Below are 22,858 nucleotides of genomic sequence, written 5' to 3' on the forward strand. Positions count from 1 at the left end.
GGCGCTGGCCGCGCACAGCTCAGTGCGCTGCCCTGCGGAGAGGAGGGGGCCCGTGTCAGAGACTGCACACGGGCCCCCTCTTCTCTAGAAACGCCCCTGCATCCACAGGGCATATAAATGCTACAATTTTTCAAGAGTGCCTTATGTACCCCAAGAGACAATGCCCTCCCCAATATGATAAGGCCTTGGCGTCTGGCAATCCCCCAGATACGCTTTCGATTCACAACCCCTCAGCTCATAATTGTGTATTAACCCAACCAAGAGGAAAATGGAGGGGTATGTGCAGTCATCCAGCTCTGAGCAATACAGACCCTAGGTCACACTCAGGGATTATTGGCATAGAACTGTAAGCATGAGTTTAGCTAGTCAGCCAGACAAAGCAAAAATACATATGAGGGTTAAAAAAAAGTTTTCCTAATCTCAGTCCAACTCGCACATTTAGTATTTACTATATTTGTTCCATAATGAGAAGTGGCTCACAGTAGCAAATAATAAACTTTCTCTTTTCAAAAATGCTTTGGAAACTAAGGTTTATTGAAATGTGTTATCATACATTACCATGTAGTGTACAGGAAATAAAATCCATGAAGTTTCTTTCTGAGTTACCTGCTTACTAGAAACAAAAGACCAAGTAAAGCCACTATATGACACAGTGCGCTGCTGAGCTTAGTACTATACCTGGAAGTGTACCTGTAGTGTTTATTCTTCATGTATTGATGGATTCCTGCACTGGAGCATGTCAGCCCATACCTTTGCAGATCCCATTAGGACACTAAACATTTTCCCTTCTTTTTTCATATATCACAATTTTAAATGTTGTTGCTTACTAATCCTTTTAAGAAAATATATTGCCCATATTAAAAATCTAATAGTTGTATGATAATATATTATTTAGCTTGTTGATGGCAGAATGTGCTGAAGATGGAAAGATTAACGGTTTTTTCCTCAATATTACTGTAAGTTTTTTTTTTATTGAAAATTCAAAATATGGGGTACAGAAAATAAAAAAGAGGAAGGGGTTTGGGGGGATAGAAAACATTCCAAAATATAAGAAGAAGAAAACAGAATGGTCACATAGGCATATTGTTTGAACGGAGTACATAAAAGTACCTGTAGAAAACAGGAAATTAGGGTCAGCAGGGGGTTCATTCAAATTGGATGTAGGCGGGTGGCAGCTCGTATTAGGACATGGTGAGGGGACGTCCTTTCCGTGACATGTAAGTGCCATGGGTACCGTTTCATAAAAGAGGGTGAGATATTTGTAGAATAAGGGACCTCCAGAGTTTCCATTTAAAAGTGATAATGGTTTTTTTAAATTACCTTACATATGTGGGGGTGAGGTTTCAGGGGATGCAATTGGGAAGCCGGCTGACATTATACCGACAGCCGGCTTCCCGACTGTCTTATCCCGGCGAGGGTGAAATGCCCGGTGTCTAGATGTAGACGCCGCTCATTTCACCGATGCCGGGAGACCAGCGCCTGGCATTCCGATCGAAGGGATGCCTGGCGACGCGAGCGGACAGCCGCGAGGGGGGGGGGAGGGGTAGGTTTAGCGCACCTGGGGGGGACTTAGGGTTAGGCACCCCCCCGGGAGGGTTAGGGTTAGGCACCCCCCCGAGGGACTTAGGTTTAGGCAGCGGGGAAGGGGGGGATTAGGGTTAGGCACTTACAGGGGAGAGGTTAGGGTTAGGCACCCCTAAGGAGGGTTAGGGGGGGTTAGGTTGGGTTAGACAATACTTACCTTACAACGATCGTGATTTCTAGCGCTGTCGGGCTTGCTGCTGCCGGGATCTGTTCCAGTGTCGGGCTGCCGCTGCCGGGAATCGAACCATTCAGCCAGCGGTATTTCATACCAATTCCGGTTTCAGGGAGGGGTGTGTCGATTTTCATTTCAGTCTGGGGAAAGAGTAAGATTGAGGACATCAGTAATGACAGCCAGCTAGTTTGCAGATTGGAAGCGCTGATGAAACATGAACAAATTGAATTGTAGCATGGCTGTATGCACAAGTGTGTCTATAATAAGCTATTACACGTATGATAACGTGTACCACACAAGTCACAGGTTCCTAATGTGTGTTTTTTTTCACAAAAAACTTGCTCTGAGTCTGACAGGCATTTACAAGAGTCACAGGTAAGCTCACAGCTTGACAACACCATGTCACTATACCAATATCCTTGCAGTGCTTACCAGGAAACCGGAAACTGATTAAGCCAAATGTATCCGCCAGCTTCAAATGGAGTGGTATTGCAATTATAAGCCTGGCAGCGCAAGGCTCATTGTATATCAAAACACAGCACACGCTTGCTACACATGCTCAGGTAGGTCATCTATGTTATATCAATATATTAATTTGCAAATATTGTGATTTGTTAGAACCATCAGATTCATTATGAAGCCCGTGTATGGGACCCCAAAACAACAGAAACAAAAACCTCTTAGCGCTAATTGGAAGAAAAACAAACACTATCATTGTCTACAAAAAATTGTCATAATACAAATAAAAATACAAATTCACTTCTCAAAGATTATTTACCTGCCAGCTGCTGCTGAAATAAAACTGTATAGTTTTAACATAGACGGCAAGAAACAGGATACTTAAAGCAGCGTTGAATTTAGGTGATTCACTTACAGAATACAAATGAGTCAGATAGTTGCATTTAAAAAAATATATATTATATGAAGATACAGTATATAAAAAGTCCCAACATGTAAAACAGAAAACATTATGTACTACCAGGAATGCATTCCATATACCAGAGGTAGGCAACCTGTGGCACTCCAGCTGCTGTGGAACTACACCTCCCAGCATGACCTTTCACAGTTTTGCTGTTAGGAAATGTTAATATTGTGGCAGAGAATGTTGGGCTGTGTAGTTCCACAGCAGCTTGGAATGCTACAGGTTGCCTACCCCTGCCCTATACGATGCGGGGATCGGTATACTTTGCTAGCAGTTACAATGTCGGTGATCAGTGTGTCGGCAGTGTAATGTCGAGCACACTATGTAGACACTGTACTAATGCTAGTAAAACTATTGTAACCATATTGGCAAAAGTTTAATCATGATGGCAAAAATTGTCAACATCATGAATGTCGGAAAATGAACTAACTCCCCCAATGAGGGTGGTGTCACACTCAGCCAGTAATTCATTCATTTCCCAGTAAAGTCATTTGTGAATAAATTGGAACTTTTTGCTCTTGTATTTTATGACTAAAGGGACAGGAAATAAAGGGGAGTCAATTATTCCCGGGAAATAAATGATTTATGTCCAGAGAGTTGGCTTTGAGAGTATCATGAATCCACGTACAAAGAGGCTTTTTAGCACTATGATCCTGGATCGTGATGCATTTCATCATAATCTCACCAGAGAAGGCTGTGTGGACAGAAATGACATATTCCTGACAGAGGTGCGGCACCACTCATTCAGATCGTCAGACATATGGGGCCAAATGTAACTGGGTGAGAGATTAGAATATGTTTGCATTTTCTCACACTTTTTACTCTGCCAATGTAATAGAGTCCGAGAACATGCAAACTCACGTGTTTTTCAGACTAAAGAAACTCATCATTTAAACTCTCATCCAGATGTTTTTCCAGTTTGAAGATACAACTCGACCAATGTAACAGTGTGAGAGGTTACTGCTAAACTCACATATTCTAAACTCTCGCCCCATCACATTTGGCCCATGTACTGCTGAGTTCACTACTACAACTACATCTGGAGTTTCTCCTACTTGGGACGTGGCTGTGAATAGTTATTGCCTTGCCTAATTGTCTTTTGAGTCCCCAGAGTACAGTTTGTTTGTAAAATAAAACGAATGCTCCCTTTAATTAGTATGTAGATAGTTTAGTCATCCTCTGTGATAGTCTCTGAGTGCCAGAGCAGCCAGGGACAGGAGTCATTGCAGACACAAATTTAAGGGGACGTGTGTTTAGGTTATCAGTGGTTTTTGTTTTAATGACTTTTTGTGCATATTGTTTGTAATCTAAATTACTTTTTTTTTTTTAACTCTTTGTATTTTTAGAATCTTTTCTTCAATAGTAATCAGCGTCTTCCTGATGCAGATAGTGTTAGTGAACATATGATTGTCAGTAACCCATCAGGTAATTGCTGTTGTGCTAATTAATCTTCTGTGCGAACAATGGCCCTCATTCAGAGCCGTTCGCTATTTGCGTTCGTTCGTTCAAAAACAAGGGGTGGCTAGTCAAATGATCCGTTCGCACATTGCAGTCTGTTCACACCTCTAAGTCTGAACGAGCGAGCAAAACATACGCTCTTTTATTTCTTAAAAACGCCCCCTGGCCGCTCGCACCATACGTCATGTCCGCTATTTATTAGATTAATCGAGTACATCGAACAGGATATGAACTGCTCGCTATTCTTGTGGTTGGTTTTTTCAACCGCTATTTTGCGAGCAGTTCTGAGTTAAAAAAAACCAAGTGACGTGGTCATTTACGCTGCTATATTAATTATGCACACCCATAAAACGCCCGTTTTGACCTTTAAGCACGCCTGCGTTCTGATCTCCACTCCCCGTTTTCAAGCACCTTCCCCTGTTACCACCCACATACGCCTCATTCTGTCACTCAAAATAGCAGGCACTCGCTATATTGCGTACAAACGATTTTCGGCCGCACTGACTGGTTCGCGCATGCGTACTAAAAACCGTACGCATGCGCAGATGTGCGAACATCGCTCGGAACGAGCGTACTGCCGCTAGCGAGTGGCTCTGAATGAGGGCCAATGTTTCATCTCCTCTTATACTACTATTCTGATTTGGAACAGTTTTTAAACTGGGAATAATGTCCGTGCCTTTTACTGAGACTCAGGGGCCCATTTATCAAAGTGTATTTGAGGTATAATCCGTGAACACACCCGTTTTCAGGGGTATACCCAAAATATTAAGTGTCCTCCATATGTATTAAGGAGGACCGTAGCAGGTATCTCCGATACCTGCTGTGATCCCTCCATTATCCATGGCAGCCGCCTTCCCCATAGGTTTCTATGGGGGATACGATGCTGCCAGACTTACCAATATCCAGAATGCGATGCATTCCTGATATTGGCCCCCGCAGCTAGCGCCATCTGAAGATGACGTTAGCCGCTGTAGCCTATGGGCGAAACTGCGCATAATTAGCCAACGAAGGGATCTGCCGGAACCCTCCCTGGCTATGGCAGCTGTTCATATACAGTCCACGGGACTGCGCGTGCGCACTACCCCCTGCACTGGCCAGCAGCTCTCCGGAGATATCGCAGGGATAGGCTCCTTTCGGAGCCAGTGTCCCTGCATTTCCCGGATGATGCATCTGGCTTCTATGATCGCATTTTGCAATGCGATCAGGGGCGTTACTGACATGCCCTGATCACGTTGCAAAAGCGATCATAGATAAATGGGACCTTAGGATCTTAGGCAAAGTATATTGCAGGGTGTCACAGTTCCTTGCCCCATGTTTTACATTGACTTTCTTTAGTTGATGTCACTTATTGTTGTTACATGTTTCACAATTAATGGCAGCGGTTAAGGAGGGTACACACCGCAAAGATATATATCTGCAAATCTGAGTGATCTGCAGCTATATCTGTAGATGATGGTGGTTCATATACACTGAACGACCATCTTCTTCCAGGCAGCCAGGGGTCCTGCTGGCCGCGGGTCAAGCCACGACCCCCTCCCCGCGGCTGCCACTGCATGTGTATGGGCGATCGGCTGATCGCCCGTACACACTTGCCGATGGGAAGATATATCTGCCATTATCGTGTCAGCTCTGCTGCACCGTTATGTCTGTTAACGACGTTGTTCACAGACATGTCGCTGGTACACACTGGCCGGCTAGCACCAGATATATTGACCAATCAATTGATCGGCCAATATATCTGTCAGTGTGTACCCAGCTTTACTCTCTCCAGGTATCTGTCTTTATATCTGTTCAATTCACTTATGAAACTTTTTAGACAATGTAGCTTATAACAAATTCTGATATTAGGATAATGTATTTAACAACCTTTTCTCAGTCACTTAAGATAACTCGATTCCTTTGTTGGAAGCTTTATTTTGTAAACCATTTTGGGAGTCAGATTAATTAGAAAGTTCCTAGCATGGACTTTCTTACTAGCCAGTATGTATGTAATGGGGGCCCAGAATGGCAAAATCCCAGTTGTCATGGCAGCTTGGCTACAAAAACATATCCCAGGCACCTGTGTAGATTAATTCATTGTCTTCTTGTTTGAAATCTGTTTTTATGTATGATGTGGCCATTTCCCCATAGACATCCAGAAAGTAGAAGTCAACCAGCGAACAGCTGCCCATCTGCCCATAAGCAGCTCATGCCCGCTGGACATGGAAAATTCACAATACTGCACATTGAAAAACTTTAAGGTTCCCAAGCACAGTGCCATTGTGAGTAAAAGCACAACTTGCATACTGTATGGGTCATGTTTTGGGGCAACTTATCCTCTAGTGTAGTTATCACAGCCAAGAAATGTTTAAATATTGTTTCTAATATGTTCAGAATAAATGTGATATTTGTACATTATTGTATGCCAAATTCTAGGAATACTTTGTGGCTTCCACCGCTCCTTAACTGTGCCAACATCCCTTTATCCTATGCAGCTGTTTGATGGGGGACCCCTGCAGGTAACCACACCTGTAAGCTGAGCACAGCTGCAGTCAGCACTGGAAACTGGATCATATAGCAATTCCATTTCTACAAGGATGAGATGAATGGAACGATCCTGTAGCTGTCCAACAAGTTTCCACATTTAGCAGAGATAACGATCAGCTGGAGAGTGCCCTGGATAGCTCCAGTACTACGGCACTGATAACTCTCTCTTTTCCCAGAGCTGAAATAGCTTGATACTGTTCTCTGGTATTAATATGGGTTGAAGGGGTGGGACAACAGCCAAAGTACTCATTTCAGGAGTAGTTTTAAAAGTGGCTAATCAATGTTGTAGCATAGCTCCCCAAATATTTAGTTTTATTTTTCATTTATTATAGATACCAGGCTTCTCTGATGCAGCCGAATTTACTACAGGTTGGTGTTATTAGTTTCACTTTGTATGATATTTCGGTTCCAAAACTCCTTGTAATTGAATAGATTGTCCTGTTATTTTTATGATTTGTATTCAAATATGATTGATAGCAATAATAACGTCCCAAAATCCTTGATGTACTTTACTTACTAAAATAGCTGTGAAGGTACATATTAATGTCTTGTAACAATCCAATATTAATCTAAGTTTACTCATCTAAAGCAACATAACACAATAAAGAAAAAAATTGTCAAAATTCAGTTGTTTCACATTTTATAACACATTGTAGTTGTCATTTTGTGCTTAAAGTTACATTTATATACTTTATATGTTGCTATGTTACATGCAACACTGTCATGTTTGTGTCATTTATTGTTTCAAGTGACCTATTACTCCATATTTTTATATAGTAAATGGAATGGTAGATATTATTATGCATACATATGGGTTACCTAGCAGATTTATCTTGTCTTTTCAACTCCAACCACCTAAATCAAGTGTGGCAAAGTAAATGACTTAACACATGTGTCTGACATGGAGCCTCTGATTGTAAATAGATCAAACAGAGCACCTTTATATAGATGAGATGATTACCGGCAAACCTAGAGGGAGGAAAATATGGGTGAGACACCTGTCAATAAGGCTACAGATGTGGGAGGAGCTAAGAGTCTAAAATGCTTGTGTTCCCTGTAGGCGGGGTGAATGATGCTGGACCATCTGGCCAATCTGTTAGTCAGTTGGGCTCTGCTGGCTATTAGTCAGTTGGGCTCTGTTGACGATTAGTCAGTTGGGCTATGTTGGCTATCTGTCAGTTGGGCTATGTTGGTGATTAGTCAGTTGGGCTATGTTGGCTATCTGTCAGTTGGGCTATGTTGGTGATTAGTCAGTTGGGCTATGTTGGCAATTATTAAGTTGGGCTATGTTGGCTATCTGTCAGTTGGGCTATGTTGGCTATTAGTCAGTTGGGCTCTGCTGGCTATTAGTTAGTTGTTGGGCTATGTTGGCGATTAGTCAGTTGGGCTATGTTGGCGATTAGTCAGTTGGGCTATGTTGGCGATTAGTCAGTTGGGCTCTGCTGGCTATTAGTCAGTTGGGCTATGTTGGCGATTAGTCAGTTGGGCTGTGTTGGCTATTGCTAAGGATCACCAAGAAGAAATTATTTTGTTAAAGTGAAAATCGCCTGACAAATAAAGCAGACTGTTAAAACCAAATTTATAGTATGAACTTTATCCTGAAGGTGTTTGTGTTACACATGTAATAAAGGCTCAGATAGATGTCTTATGCATCATTTTTAGAATCTGACTTTCTACTGAACACTATTGTTTCTTAATGCAAGGCTTAAGACTTGGCGAGAAACGACATCAGGGGAAATGTGAAGCAATGCAACATCCTGGCATTTTACTGATGCCGTCTAAGGACCACATTGCTACCGGAAATGAAGCCAGAAGGGACCATATAATAGGCAAATCCTCCAACATGACTACCAGCTGTGTCTTAAAACTACTGCAAGAAGCAGGTAGGAACCTCGTCCTTTTCTAAGTGGCATAACTGCATTTAGTATGTGCCACAAACTAATGCTTACTAGATACTTTTTGTGCATCTTCCAGAAATGGTTAAATCATGTATATTACCTACAATTTCTGTACATATCAGTGACTCCTACAACCAGCAACTGCACTGAAAGTATAAGTATTAATAGACACTAAACATGAGAACCACCTAATATGACTGATTTGTATTTATAACAACCACTACTGGCATCTGCCTAATCAATAAACACAGTAACAATGTAACACTGTGGGGGAGATATATGTATTCTAAACATTCCTCAGGTATCAAGACGGCTTGTGTCAGAAAGTTCAGTGAGAAGGGATTTATCACCTCCAGTTGTGAAATAATTCCTATTGAATGGGTGTGCTGGAGAATGGCCACTGGCTCCTACCTCAAGAGACATCCTGACGTGGAAGAAGGGCGCAGACTTTCCCCGCCAAAAGTAGAGCTTTTTTCTAAGGTAACTTAACTCACTTTTTAAAAACAACATTATTTTGAAAGGGCACATAAACAGTGGAAACGTATAAGTACTCTGCCCATTTACTGTAACAAATCAAAAAAACTATCTAAACATACAAACAGGGAATTGGGGTGAGAAGGCTGAGAGGAGGCTGGTGTATTTTTAGCTTATAATACTTGTGGAAAGGAATTTAGGGCCCGATTCAGAGATGGACAGATTTGCAGAGTCGCTCACAAACTGCTTTGCAATTCCGACCATCTCAGATCCAAATGCAGAAGCAGATGTCAGACATCTCTTTGCTGCATTTACAATCCCAGAACTGTGACCGACATCGCAGGCTGGGATCACCATTGTGGCCGATAGTAGCTCCTTTGATCAGCCTGCGAGAGCTGAAGCCTCCTGCAGCCTGACCGGGTCCTGGTCACTTAAGAGGCTAGGAATCTGCGTTCCCCGAAGCAGACCCTGCCTTGTCGCTTCAAGAAAACGGTGGCGACACGCCCCCATTTCTGGGAACGGTGACCATGCACGCCCCCCTAACGCTGCAGCATGTCAGTCATGCTGAGGCTTGGGGGTCTCAACAGAGATCCCAACTGAATGGCCATAGTAAACAGGTCCACACTGTAGTTATAGGTCAGGTCTGTCATTTAGGTTGCAGGTTATATTTTCCATGCAAGCAGCGTTCCAGATACAGTTATCGAGTGCTTGAAGGGGAAGGTGATTCTATCTGTTCCCAGTGAGATGCAATTGTAGACTGGGTGGCTGACAGTACATGTGAAACAAGTTGAGGTAGGTGGCAGATAAGGAAAAACCAAAAGTCTGTAGGCATCCAAGCATCCATCTTCGAGGAGTCTGTGTATTATAGGCCTGATTCAGACCCGGTTGCTAGATGCGTACGCTCGCTCCCAGCATATGCAAATTCGGAACACACCCAGCAAGGCAGGCGATCACACGGCAAGGCATAAGCACGCCCACTATGTCTTGACGTGTGTTCACTTTGTGTCTGCAGACGCCCACCAGCCTGTCTTAAGACGCCCACTTGCGCACGTCATCTCCAGGAAGTGTATGTAACCATCGGTACATTGGGTACCATTGGAAGCGAACGCAACGCTTGAGGTTGACTTTACCCTACCGCAAGCACTGCGATCACTTTAGTGTAAAAACCAGCCAGGTGACGTGTACTATGATGCTGCCTGTTAATTACACACGCCTCAGAAATGGCGTTAAGATGCTCAGACACGCCTGCGTTCGCACCTCCACTCCCCCGTTTCTAGTGGCCTTCCCCTGTCACCACCCATAAATGGCTTCTCCTGTCACTCATTCAGCTGGGCTGTCTATGCTGGGCGAGCGAACACTTTCCGATCTTTCGCAGTGGTCCGCGCACTGCGATGCATGCGCACAATGCGAACCATCGGCAGCTACGAGCGAACACTTCTTAGCGTCCGGGTCTGAATCAGGCCCTATGTCCCAAAACAATGAAAACTTACAGTGGTCACCAATGATAAAGGAAAGTGTCTCTGTGGCCACAATTTCTCCAACTCCATGAAGAACATCCTATGTAACTTGTCCAGGGTACAGTACTAGGAAATTGGATATAGAAGTGCTAGATATGCACTTGCCAATTTCCTCTTTTACAGGAAGGGGGCACAAAAATGCTTCTCTCCCAAGTGAGTCCCGATTCATCGATGCAGACCCTGGCCTCGTCCCACCTGGAAAACGGGGGCATCACACCCCGCTCTGCCCCCCCAAATGCCACAGCATGCCAATCATGCTGCGGCTTGCGAGAGTGCATGCGCAGACTACTCGCCATCTAAGATGTATGCTGACCATTAGGTTAGCGTACATCTCTGAATCAGGCCCTCAGTGCCCAAGAGCATATTGTACATCATTGAAATAACACCCTGCCTGGCCAAGAGGATTTCCTAGACCGTTTATATCAAATGTAGTAATCAGGCAGAAACTTTATATGAAGGATTTCACATAGTTCCAAACACACTTTTAAGATGCAAACTTCTTGTTAGAGTTGTAGTTTTAGTGTAGGCAGCCTCTGAGAGGTCGAAGGAATAAAGGGCTTGATTCAGAGCCGGATGCTCTTTAAGAGCGCTCGCTCTGAATCAGGGCATTTTTTGGGTTTTTTTGAGCCGCCCCTTTTGTAGTGAGTCCCGGAGTGAGAGAATTTCTCTCTCGCTCTGGGGCTTGCGCATGCGCGCGGCGTGCGCAGTACCCCACCGTCGACCTGCTTGCGAGCGCTATGCGCTCGCGAGCGGGTCTGAATCAGGCCCAAAGTGTTACAGCAATGTACAATCCTAGTGCACCACTGATGTGGTGATTGCAGTGCAATAAGACCTGAATAAACTCCAAGTGTGAGCAGCTAAACTTTGGAGAATGTGCCACACATAATCAATTATAGTTATAATGATCTGTAATATTCATTGTGGGCAGAGCTATAGATGTCTTCTCATATATCTAGCCTCAATACTCCATGCAGCGCAACTTGCCTGGCGTGAGAGAGCCGCCAGGTCCCGCGCAACACTGCTAGCGTCGGGTGTCTTTGTTTTGCCGAAAATTCTTTGTAGGACGCACCAGCAGACTATGCCCAATAATTTGATATGCGACACTTGTATATCACTTGTATATCTGTGTGCACCTGGGTTTGTATAAGCACAACGGAACTTTGTCAAAAAAAAAAAAAAAATGCAAAAAAAGACACCCGGCGCTAGCAGAGTCTCGTGGGCTCTGGGGCGCAGAGAGGATTTTTTTGGAGCGTCTGCAGCAAAGATGTGTAAGGACACATCTGTATAGTGTATAGTGCTCAATGTCAGGCCTTCAAATATTGGGTTTGTGATTAAAGGATAATAACAAATGGCTTTGGTTAAATATTCAGTCCAGATATACATACAGTATTTGCCAATAGAAGTAGCGTACTTATCCGTAAGATACCGAACTCTCGTGTAGCACTCCCGAACACCTGGGAAAGTGGGCAATTTGTCCCGGAGGCCGTCTCCTGCAGTTTACTTCCCAGGCGGTCTGGGTGGCTTACTGATGCAATTCTCATCATTGTGCCCCGTCCCTGCTTACAATGCCTGTAATTGCTGCACTGTATAGCAGGGGGCAGGGCCATGATGATTGCCTACTTGAATGTCTAGATTTTGGCTTACATGTTATGTTTGAAAACATTACTTATGAAGTAGAATTTATGCACCTTTTAATCGACTGTTGTATTGTCGACGGAATAATATTGACACAGTTGTATTGTTTTCTAAAGCATTATAACTGTCGGAATTATCATTTTAAATATCATGCTTTACTACAATGTTTAAAGTTATAATGCAGACATGGTTAAAATGCATATAATAACATTACCACCGTGTCTGCATTCTCCCACTAATATAACGATGTTGACATTTTGTTGACGAATCATATGTATCCCCACTGCAGCATCTATGCCAGGGGTCTTCAACCTTTAAGACCGTGTGGGCCACATTCAAAAAACTCAACGAAGCCAGAGGGCCACCAACCTATACTGCGGTATTTGCCACCTCCTCACACAATAATTATGTCCCACAACTGCCCCCTCCTACAATTTTAATTAGGTCCCAGAACGGTTCCCCTCCTCCCACAATTATAATTATGCACCATAACTGTCCCTCCTCCTCCGTTAATTATGTCAGATAGTTGCCCCCATCCTCAAACAGATATGTCCCATAACTGCCCCCCTCTGCAGTGCCCCTTATACAGTGTCCCCAGTAGTGGTCTCCCCTATGCAGTGCTCCCATAAGTGCCCCTTATATAGTGCCCCCAGTAGTACCCCCTATGCAGTGTCCCCAGTAGTGATCCCCCCTATGCAGTGCCTCTTATGCAGTGCCCCCCAGGTGTGGTTCCCCCCCTATGCAGTGCCCCCCAGGTGTGGTTCCCCCAGTAGTGGTCCCCCCTATGCAGTGCCCCCCAGTAGTGGTCCCCCCCTATACAGTGCCCTCCAGTAGTGGTCCCCGCCACCCCTATGCAGTGGTGTCCCCCCCTATGCAGTGCCCCCCAGTAGTGGTCCCCCCTATGCAGTGCCCTCCAGTAGTAGTTCTCCCAATGCAGTGCCCCCCCCCCTTCATGCAGTGCCAGTACCCCTTACATATATAGGACAAAGACACAAAAAAACCCCCACTTACCTGAATCTTCATTCCTGCGCCTGCCGCCGTCCGCTCCTCCGTCCTCCCGGCCTGCTCTGCACCCACTGTGGGAGCCAGAAAGTGGAGCTCATGAGTGAGCTCCAGCCCAGCTCCGGCAGTGGGTGCAGCAGCCCATGAGAGTCTGTCTGACTCTCATTGGCTGACAAAACAAACACACCACCGATGGCGGCGATGTTTGTTACTGTGTAGTGTGGACCGCACTCACTACGGTCCGCACTATACTTACTGAAACAGACCTGGAGGCGGTGACCATAGGGTGTGCCTGCACACCATCGGTGGGCCACGGGCGACAGCTCCACGGGCCACCCATGCCACGGGTTGAAGACCAATGATCTATGTAGTATATTTAAGGTTGCACGTGTCATGTATTTTACTCAGATTTCAAATATATATACTCTAGTGTGCAGAACCACATTTATGTCCAACACCAGTCGGTCCCTAAGTATGCCAATATAATACCAGAACTGTCAACCTTGTGATTGTAACAACATTGTCCATATGATAATTATACATGTACTATACACATAATGATCGCACCACTCATATCTCCCTTACTGGTTATGCCATAAGAGTACCCAGATTATACGTGCATTGACAAAATATTGATTTTAGAAGCTGTTACACCATTGCCTCATACCGCTAGCAGAGCTCCTAATAAACCTACTCTCTTAGTTCCTGGCAATCTGGTAGTTTCTTTTATCGGCCCAGCAGCTTACTAGTGCCAGCTTCTACTTGATACTTTTTTCCCTTAGTTTACATTATGGGTAATCTGGTTATGTCTGTAAACTTGCATATAAATTCAGTGTGCATATATATTGTTTCACTATAGGATAACACCAGTAATGATCTCCAGTGTTCAGAAGAACGGTTGTTGGCTGCAAAGGTCACTTGTGCCGGACTTGTGATTGGTCAGTCAGAAATAAACATCATGAATCGCAGCACGGTAGCCATCTTTGAAATACTGGAAAAGTCTTGTTTGGCTGAAGACTTCTCACTCATAAATATAAAGGTATTCCATGCTAAATTTAGTGTAGTGCTATGTATATTTGCCTATCTTGAAGTATCATTTGTCAGGCCATGCAGCCCTGCGCACAATTTGGTTTGTTTGCTACTCCGCCCCCCCTTGAGTACGGGTGCGATGATATATATATATTATCTAGAGATGTGCGGGTTCGGTTTTATTCGGTTCTTGTCGCCAAATTATTGCAAGTTCGGATTAGCTCGGATTTCTCTTATTGACTATTTACAAAATACATGCAGCCAGATAGCCAATATGATGCCGTTTTTGAGATCCGAACATATCCGAGTAAAACCGAACCGCACATCTCTAATATAAACTAATATAGAAAAAATGTCATTGTATATAGTCCTTATAGACTTATCTTCCATACGCCATGTAGTGCACATAGTATATTCAGCCACAGCATAACGTACAGAGACGCGGGAGAGTGTAATACTACTTTCTGTCCTTCAAATGTCACCTTTCCTAAACTGCATGGTGTATGCGTCAAATAAACAATGTAGTGAAATGACACAGTACACGACTACTGTATGCTTTTTCTCCAATGTTCTCAGTAAGTATACTAGGGTAGTCTTAGTTCCGCTTATTATGATTATTCTTTATTCTTACTTAGTTTCATGGTGTGCGACAATTGACATAAACTGAGGACCTGAGACAATTTACATAACTGTGTATTTATTTTTAATTAATTATTTTCTTTTATATAAACATACAGCTTCTAAATACAAATTGTAGCAGTGATTGGAGTATTGCCTATAGACACTCTACAGCAGGCATGTCAAACTTGCAGCCGCATGCGGCCCAAATAAAAATTTTATGCGGCCTAACAGTGTGGGCCTAAATATATATTATGCGGCCCAGTCACCCCTGCTGCAATTGGAGCTGCATAATATATGTGTTTACTCTATTTAAAACTGTGAACGCTGGTCTCTGAAATGATCAGTCTCTGATCGCCTGCAGAGGCCAGCATTCCCAGTGCTGCAGTTCGCGGTAGCCAGCTTCAGGGCAGCAGCAAGGGGGTTGGGATGATACTAGTGAGATGCAGGGGGCTGTGGTAAAAACCAGTGGCAAGAGTGAGAAGCAGTGGCCTGTGATAAAATATAGGAGGACATTGAAGGATTGAGAAGCAGGAGGCTGTTGTGAGATTCAGGGAGCTGTGGTGACATGGCATAGGTTGTTCTGAGATGCAGGGGGCTTTGGCAAGATGAAATTGCTCCCGTGCGAAGCTTGGGTGGGTAGCAAACAGACATCCTATTTGCGGCATGAAAATTGTGTGGGTTGGCGTGATAGGGCACAAGAGGATCCACAACATGCAATACACAGCTTCACCGCTGGGTGGCGATTGCTCCACTAATGAAAACTACAGTGCTGAATAATACAGCAGTGGATGGATATGGAACTACAGAATACAATAGTAAGCCCCGACAGGTGGGCTAATCACGTATAGTACTGCACAGTGTAAACAGTCTTTTTAATATACTGTACTAATACTGCACGGCGGGCTATTTTATTAAAGAATGTCCATGCAATTACTTGTGCCGTGCATATTGTTCTGCAAGCTCCTAGCGGCAATTGGGGCACAAATGAACACTGGGGTTGAGGGGCGCTCTATGAAATCACCATTACAACTACAATTCTCAGCACAGAAAAAGGTCTGTTTAGTTTACACACTGCTTGTGCGACTTTTGCAGCAAACTACTGTATCAGCAATATCTGGCTAACTGCAAAAATAATGAAAGTCGCACACAGAGTAATTGACGCAGAAAAGTAAATGCAGGATTGGGACACGGCAAAATAAAAATATTCACTATAATCATAAAGTAGGTGCTGACGCTTGTAGTGTTGTGTATCCCCTGCCTACAGATATGTCCAGCAACATCCTTGCCTGTAGCACAGCGTATCGCGAGATGGACTCCCATGATCGGAGACGCGCATTCACGTCTCCATAGGATTGAATGGAAACGCACTCCTGTAATTGAGGATGCGCCATAGCTTATCCTGGCGCATAGCGCGATGCGCGCACACGTTTGTGGAGCGATCAGCCACAATGAACCGGGGTGCATCTGTATTAAACTGATGCTACAGCAGTGAAGAGCAAGTCTTAGGCAACAGGTGTAAAGCATCTGGACAGTGGGATTGTGCACCGCCGGTCACAATCCCGACAGCAGAATGGCGGCTAGGGATTTATGACCGACGCCTGTCATAATTCCGACGCCAAAATCCAGGATGACGCGTGGCCGAATGAGGTAAGTCCGGGGCGCCCGTCCTGTTAGCGACAGGGAGGGAGGGTTAGGTTTAGGGCTGTTAGCGGGGTTAGCGTTAGGTTTTTGGGGGGATGGTTAGGGTTAGGCACCCCTAGTGGGTGGGTTAGGGTTAGGCACCCCCTGGGAGGGATAGGTAAAGGGAGTGGTAAGGGGGGGTTATGGTTAGACACCCCCGGGGGGAGATTAGGGTTAGGCACTAGGGTATGAGTTTAGGGTTAGGCACCTCTAAGGGAGGGTTGGGGGGGGACAGAGGAGGTTAGCATACTTACCTACCTCTGTCGGGATTTTCATCCTGTCGTGCAGCCGCTGTCGGGATTTCCCATTCCTTGCCAGTATCCTTCATGGGACACTGGTTAAGGTGGATTCCAGAGCCATTACCTTGGGTTCAATTCCCATTAAGGCCAGGGGCATCAAACAATGTGATTTTGTAATCAATATTATTTTATCTACGGTATATATTTTTTACATTTATAAAAATGTATTCATTGTTTTTTTTTTTTTCACCTTTGACTCAGGAGCAGGCCCCAGCCACCCGCCCAAGTACACTATATTATTTCTCCTGGTTTTCCCCAATTAAGGGTGCAGGAAGGAAAATGTGGAAAGCATAAGGGGTACAGTGTTCGGTATGATTTACCGACAGCGGCTGCCCGGCAGGGGTGACAATCCCGATCGTCCAAGGTAAGCATTTCTTAACCCTGTTCTACCCCCTAACCCTCCCTTAGGGGTGCCTAACAATAACCTCCCCCCCAAGTGCCTAACACTAATCCCCCCTCTAAGTGCCTAAACCTATCCCCGCCGCCTAAACCTAAGTCCCCCGGGGTAAGGATACTGAATTTGAACCTCTATACAGTCCTACCTATACCTTCTAAAACCTGCCTATAAACCTCTAAAATTGACGCTATTTGAGTACGCAGTCATACCGTAAAATAAAGACTTTAGACCTTGAACATGTGTTTCCAAAGCACAAAGTATTATTCAAGTAAAGTACAGTCAGTTACACGCTGTGATCTAAGTACAATTTAGCGCAAAGAATTTATACAGACCCAAGATACAGTTATACATACGCACGCGTTCTGGACCAGATACCTGCATCAGCAAGAAACCTGCGTCAATCAGCAAGAAGACTCCAGACTGGGGTCACAACACACACATTTATTCCCTTACAGAAACAGACAACACAATAGAGAGGTTTGTTGCTGATCCCATTGGTTCCCCATCACATGCGTTTGTTACAGGACATTTAACAGGTTGATTCAAATGGACACAGGTCAGCCTCCGACAGCCTATTGTCTCCTCTATTCCCCCTGCATGCAAATCTAGGCTGTTGGTTTTACAAAATACATTTTGGTGCTTTATATCTCTACGGTCCATAAGTTGAGAATGCATGTTGCGATGTTCACACCGATGATACCGGAAAGCTGTTGAGAAAGTGCAGATCAGTATAACACCAAACACGGCTTACTTATCACGTATTAAACCTTAGATACCAAAATAGCCTTTATTTCACAGCATTTATAATAAATGAATAAAACTTGGATCTTATACTTTAAAGCTATGGAACCTTTTATGTGAGTGTTAGGGGTTTGGGAAAAGACGCTAGTTAGGGTTATCTGATTTGGGGCAGAGGTGCACGCATGCAGCTAATAAACAGCGTTCGCATGCGGGATATTGTGCATTCGCTAATGTGCGTCATGTAATGTGCGGTGTTTATGCATGTGATTCTATTTAGGAGGGAGAGAGAGAAAAAAAAAACATTTTTTTAAACTGTAATGCAAATGTGTTATGGGCAGTGAGCTTCACTCTCAAACAGGGTGGAGAACCCCAACCGTGTTGGTGCCAGCCTGTCTGACAGTGAGTTTAAAAGAGCAGGTTTCTTACCATTGTTCATTAAGTCAAATTCAAGTGTCTGGGCCATATTACAATTGCCACAGCTACACCTGTCCACATGTGGGGTCTCTCCCTTTACATGCAAAAACACCCACAGTTCCTGGTGTATTGTTTTTTTTCTAATTCCTTTTCTCAAGAAGCTGTTTTTCTAGTTGCTAACTGATACTGTGTTTGTTTTGGTATTTCTACTTCAGGGTCCATAGGGTATCCACAGGATACCTTGGGGTATAGGTGTGACGTCAGTCGCTGGGCACCATAGAGTTAAGCTTTTCAGCCTCCCAGGATGCACTAGGGTCCCCCTCCTATACCCCGCCCCCGAGCCAAGGCACCTCAGTTTAGTTTGGTGCCCGGCCGGCATCGGGTGCACCTGTCGGAGTGGGGGGCTAGAAGAGCCCCTGAAGCTTTCTTCAGTGCAGCTGTGGCTGCACATCTGGATGTACAGCATGGACAGTCAGTCCTGACGTCCATGCTGTCTTCCCTACACCCCCGCCGGTACCAGAACGCCGGTACCGATCCGGGGATGCTGGTGAGCATCTGGGGTCACAGCTAGCGGTGACCCCAGATGTTCCGGACCATGGCCGGATCCAAGGGGGACAAAGGTAAGCAGCGGGGTCCCGCGGTGGGTCCCCGCTGGTCACATGGTCCTAAGTCCCCAGGCAGGGGGCTCCCTGGGGACTGGCTGCAGCGTGGAGCCAGGCGACCAACCTGCGCTTTCCACTACCCCCTGGGACAGCGGACCGCAGCAGAGCGGTAGCGCTGCGGCGTCCCAGGGGTTAAATGCATGCCAGGGGAGCGCGCCTTCCCTGTCTCACAGCCGGCGCCTCCCCCGCTGCACACAGCCCTCTCTGCATGCTGCCGACTGGTCCTGTGGCAGCGCTCCTCCCCCAGGCCAGCCTCCTCTCTGCTCCTCGGCGGCCATCTTCTCAGAACGCATGGTGAACGCTGCTGGAAGCGCTGGACGGAAGCATCGTGGTCTGGGTCCCCCCGCATACCTCTCCTCCGCTGTGGCTCAGGTCTGTGTATGCAGCGCTGTGTCCTACCAGGCCCTGTGTCTGTGTAGTTGAGTGATCAGCGCTGTTAGTGCAGTAATTGTTATTTCTCTGCATTGTATGTGACTGTGCTAGCGCTGCCTGTAACTTTTCTTCTCTAAACTGTCAGCTTTATTACTGTCCCTGTTCTTTCTGCTAAAGCCCTTGCGGTGCGGTGCTGCAGGGTGGATTCTCGCCTATTTAATACTTAATTGGTGAGAGAGGTCACATACGTGGTGCCATCATGTCTGAAAGTGATTTTCCCCTCCGGCTACAGTGTACCACGTGCAAAGTACCGTTAGCGGAGGGGGAGGGTAGCGCGGAGGGCCTTTGCCGGCAGTGTTTGTCCATGGCGCGGCCTATTACGGTTACAGCACCGGTACAGGAGCCGCCCTGGGCTTGTTTCGCTCAGGCGTTAACAGCTTTAGTGGGCCAGTTAGCTCCGCAGCCCGCGTTTACTCCGATGGGTTTGTCCCAGCAGTCTGTGGTGTCGTCACCCATGCAGGGGTTCCCACGACAATTGGTGGTACCCCACAGTCTCCCTATTTCCCCGCTCCCGGGTTCTCAGGAGCCAGCGTGGGTTAACTCCCTGACGAGTTCTGTACAGCACTTGTCGGATGTGTTGCAAGGGGAGTCTGTGATGCGGCCTCATAAAAGGCCGGTGGCGTCTCTGTACGCTCCTTATGAGGATGACGAGGGGACGTCTGATGATGGGGAGATTCTGGATCCTTACGATCAGGAACCTCTCCATACTAAGGACGCTGATGCTAAGTCCAAAGTATATATTCCTGGACTTATTCGGGCGGTCCGCACAGCCTTGGTGATTGAGGACGAAGTTCCCCCAGCGGCTAAATCTAAGTATGCCTTTTTCAAAGATGTGAAGGGCGATGCCACAGTCTTTCCTCTTTCGGGTCAGTTGGTGGACCATTTAGAGGAGGCGTGGAAACAACCTGGCAAAAGATACCAGCCGCAGAGACGCCTGGCGGTGGCTTATCCGTTTGCGGATAATTATTTTGCTAAGTGGGAATCCCCTCCACAGGTGGATTCTCACGTGACCTGTCTTGTCCGTAGTGCCACATTGCCGATGCCATCCATGTCCTCCCTTAAGGATGCTACGGACCGCAAGGTAGAAATCTGCCTGAAGTCCGCTTATTCCCTTGCAGGGGGGGCAGCACGGCCGGCTATGGCCATTTGCTGGGTTGCCAGAGCGATGGAGCGCTGGGCGGATTCATTAGAGGCTTCTTTTGAATCCGACTGTCCGGCCGAACAGGCGGAGTTGATTGGCAATCTCCGTGATTCGGCCACCTACATCAACGAGGCGGCTCTAGACATTAGTACTCTGGTGTCTAGAATTTCTTCAGCAGCGGTAGCTGCTCGTCGCACCTTGTGGCTGCGATCCTGGAAGGCGGACGCAGATTCCAAGAAAGGTCTGGAAGCGTTGCCGTTTACCGGAGAAGTTCTCTTCGGTCCGGATCTGGATAAGATTGTGGCCACGCTGGCGGCAGCCAAATCTGCTTGTCTCCCGTCGGCCGCTGCTCCTTCTGGTTCTGGACCATCGTCCTTTCGGTCATCTAGGGCCCAGGGCAGGCCCAAACCACAGTCGTTTCCTCGACAGGCTGGCCCTAAGAAATCGGTCAAGCCCCGGAAGCAGGCATGGAGTACCAGACGTCCGGCCCCCAAGCCAGATGACAAGCCTGCGGCCTGACGGTCCGGGCCTCCCTTTGGGGGATCCCAGGGTGGGAGGCCGCCTGCTACAGTTCGCCCAGTGTTGGTCGACCACTACGACAGACACTTGGGTTCTGGAGGTGGTTTCCCACGGATACGCCCTCTCCTTCCGGCACAGACCCCCGGCTCGCTTCTTCACCACGGGTCTCCCATCAGACCGGAACAAGGCTACGGAGCTGCGGAAGGTATTGCACACTATGCTCCAGGCTGGAGTTATAGTGCCTGTTCCATTCTCCCAGAGGGGCCAGGGTTTCTATTCAAATCTATTTTTGGTACAGAAACCCAATGGGTCATATCGTCCGATTCTCAACCTCAAAGCACTCAACAAGTCTTTGCGGGTCCGGAAGTTTCGGATGGAGACCCTACGGTCCATCATTCTGGCGCTGGAACCTGGGGACTACTTGGTGTCATTGGACATACAGGACGCTTACCTGCATGTCCCTATTCTTTTGCGCCATCAACAGTTCCTCAGGTTTGCAATCCGCAGCGACCACTTCCAGTTTCGGGCGTTACCTTTTGGCCTGGCAACAGCACCACATGTTTTCACCAAGGTGATGGCGGTCATGGTGGCTTCTCTGCGGCTGCAGGGAGTCCGCATGTTGCCGTATTTGGACGACCTGTTATTGGTGGCAGGATCTCCAGAGCTCCTGTTACGCCACTTGGACCTGACCATTGCACTGCTGCAACGGCACGGCTGGCTAATCAACTGGCAGAAGTCCACTCTAATCCCGTCTCGGAGGATTCTGCATCTTGGAGCCTTATTGGACTCGGGACAGCAAAGGATCTTCGTGACGGAGGACAAGATCTCTGCTTTACAGTCAAGGGTGCGCAGTTGCCTGCACAGCCGCCGGGTGTCCTTACACTCGGCGATGAGGTTACTGGGCTCCATGGTGTCGGTGTTCGACATGGTGGAATACGCCCAGTTTCACTCCAGACCTCTGCAGCACCTGATCCTGTCCAAGTGGAACGGGCTGCCTCAGTCTCTGAAGTCCCAGACGATTGTGCTCACCCAGGAGGTTCGCCTGTCCCTTGCGTGGTGGTTACAGACGACCCACCTCAACAAGGGACGTCCGTTCTGGGTTCCAAATTTTGTCCTGTTGACAACGGACGCCAGTCTTCGGGGCTGGGGAGCAGTTTCGGGTCCACACTTGTTCCAGGGCAGGTGGACGCCGACAGAAGCGGAGCTTCCAATAAATATCTTGGAACTCCGTGCGGTCTTCAATGCTCTCCAGCAGGCACAGCGGTTTCTCCAGGGTCGCCCGGTGCAGGTCCAGTCGGACAACGCTACCACCGTGGCCTACATAAACAGGCAAGGAGGAACTCGCAGTAGGGCGGCTCTCGTAGAGGTCTCTCGGATCCTGGTTTGGGCGGAGCGCAATCTTCCGGCCATATCAGCGGTCTTCATCCCGGGAGTGCTAAATTGGGAGGCGGACTTTCTAAGTCGCCAGGACGTTCATCCGGGGGAATGGTCCCTGCACCCGGACGTTTTTCAACTACTGGTGGACAGGTGGGGTCTTCCAGAAATCGACCTCATGGCATCCCGGCACAACAACAAGTTGCCGGTGTACGGGTCTCGCACAAGAGACGAAGGGGCGTCTCTGGTGGATGCTCTGTCCGTCCGGTGGACGTTCCGGTTCGCATACCTGTTCCCTCCGGTCTCCCTTCTTCCACGGGTAATCCGGAAATTCAAACAGGAAGGAGGGACGCTCCTGTTG

At 46.7% G+C, this 22,858-nt stretch overlaps 1 protein-coding gene across 9 annotated transcripts in view; it reads left to right on the forward strand.

Annotated features, from left to right (window-relative positions):
* The window catches only part of LOC148517355 (multifunctional protein ADE2-like), a 62,039-nt gene that overhangs the window by 30,252 nt on the left and 8,929 nt on the right, over positions 1–22,858 (forward strand). For 8 of the 9 annotated variants that reach the window (XM_088478728.1, XM_088478730.1, XM_088478733.1 and 5 more), the window contains 7 exons: positions 2,182–2,319; positions 4,025–4,103; positions 6,267–6,397; positions 6,995–7,031; positions 8,366–8,545; positions 8,862–9,040; positions 14,048–14,227. In XM_088478728.1, coding sequence (XP_088334854.1) covers positions 2,182–2,319; positions 4,025–4,103; positions 6,267–6,397; positions 6,995–7,031; positions 8,366–8,545; positions 8,862–9,040; positions 14,048–14,227 — 924 coding nt within the window. The remainder of the gene's footprint in view (positions 1–2,181; positions 2,320–4,024; positions 4,104–6,266; positions 6,398–6,994; positions 7,032–8,365; positions 8,546–8,861; positions 9,041–14,047; positions 14,228–22,858) is intronic. The other variant, XM_088478731.1, reaches the window with a different exon arrangement.

This window comes from Taudactylus pleione, unplaced genomic scaffold (genome assembly GCF_031769625.1).
Source record: "Taudactylus pleione unplaced genomic scaffold, aTauple2 ptg000218l, whole genome shotgun sequence".
Taxonomy (NCBI): Eukaryota; Metazoa; Chordata; class Amphibia; order Anura; family Myobatrachidae; genus Taudactylus; species Taudactylus pleione.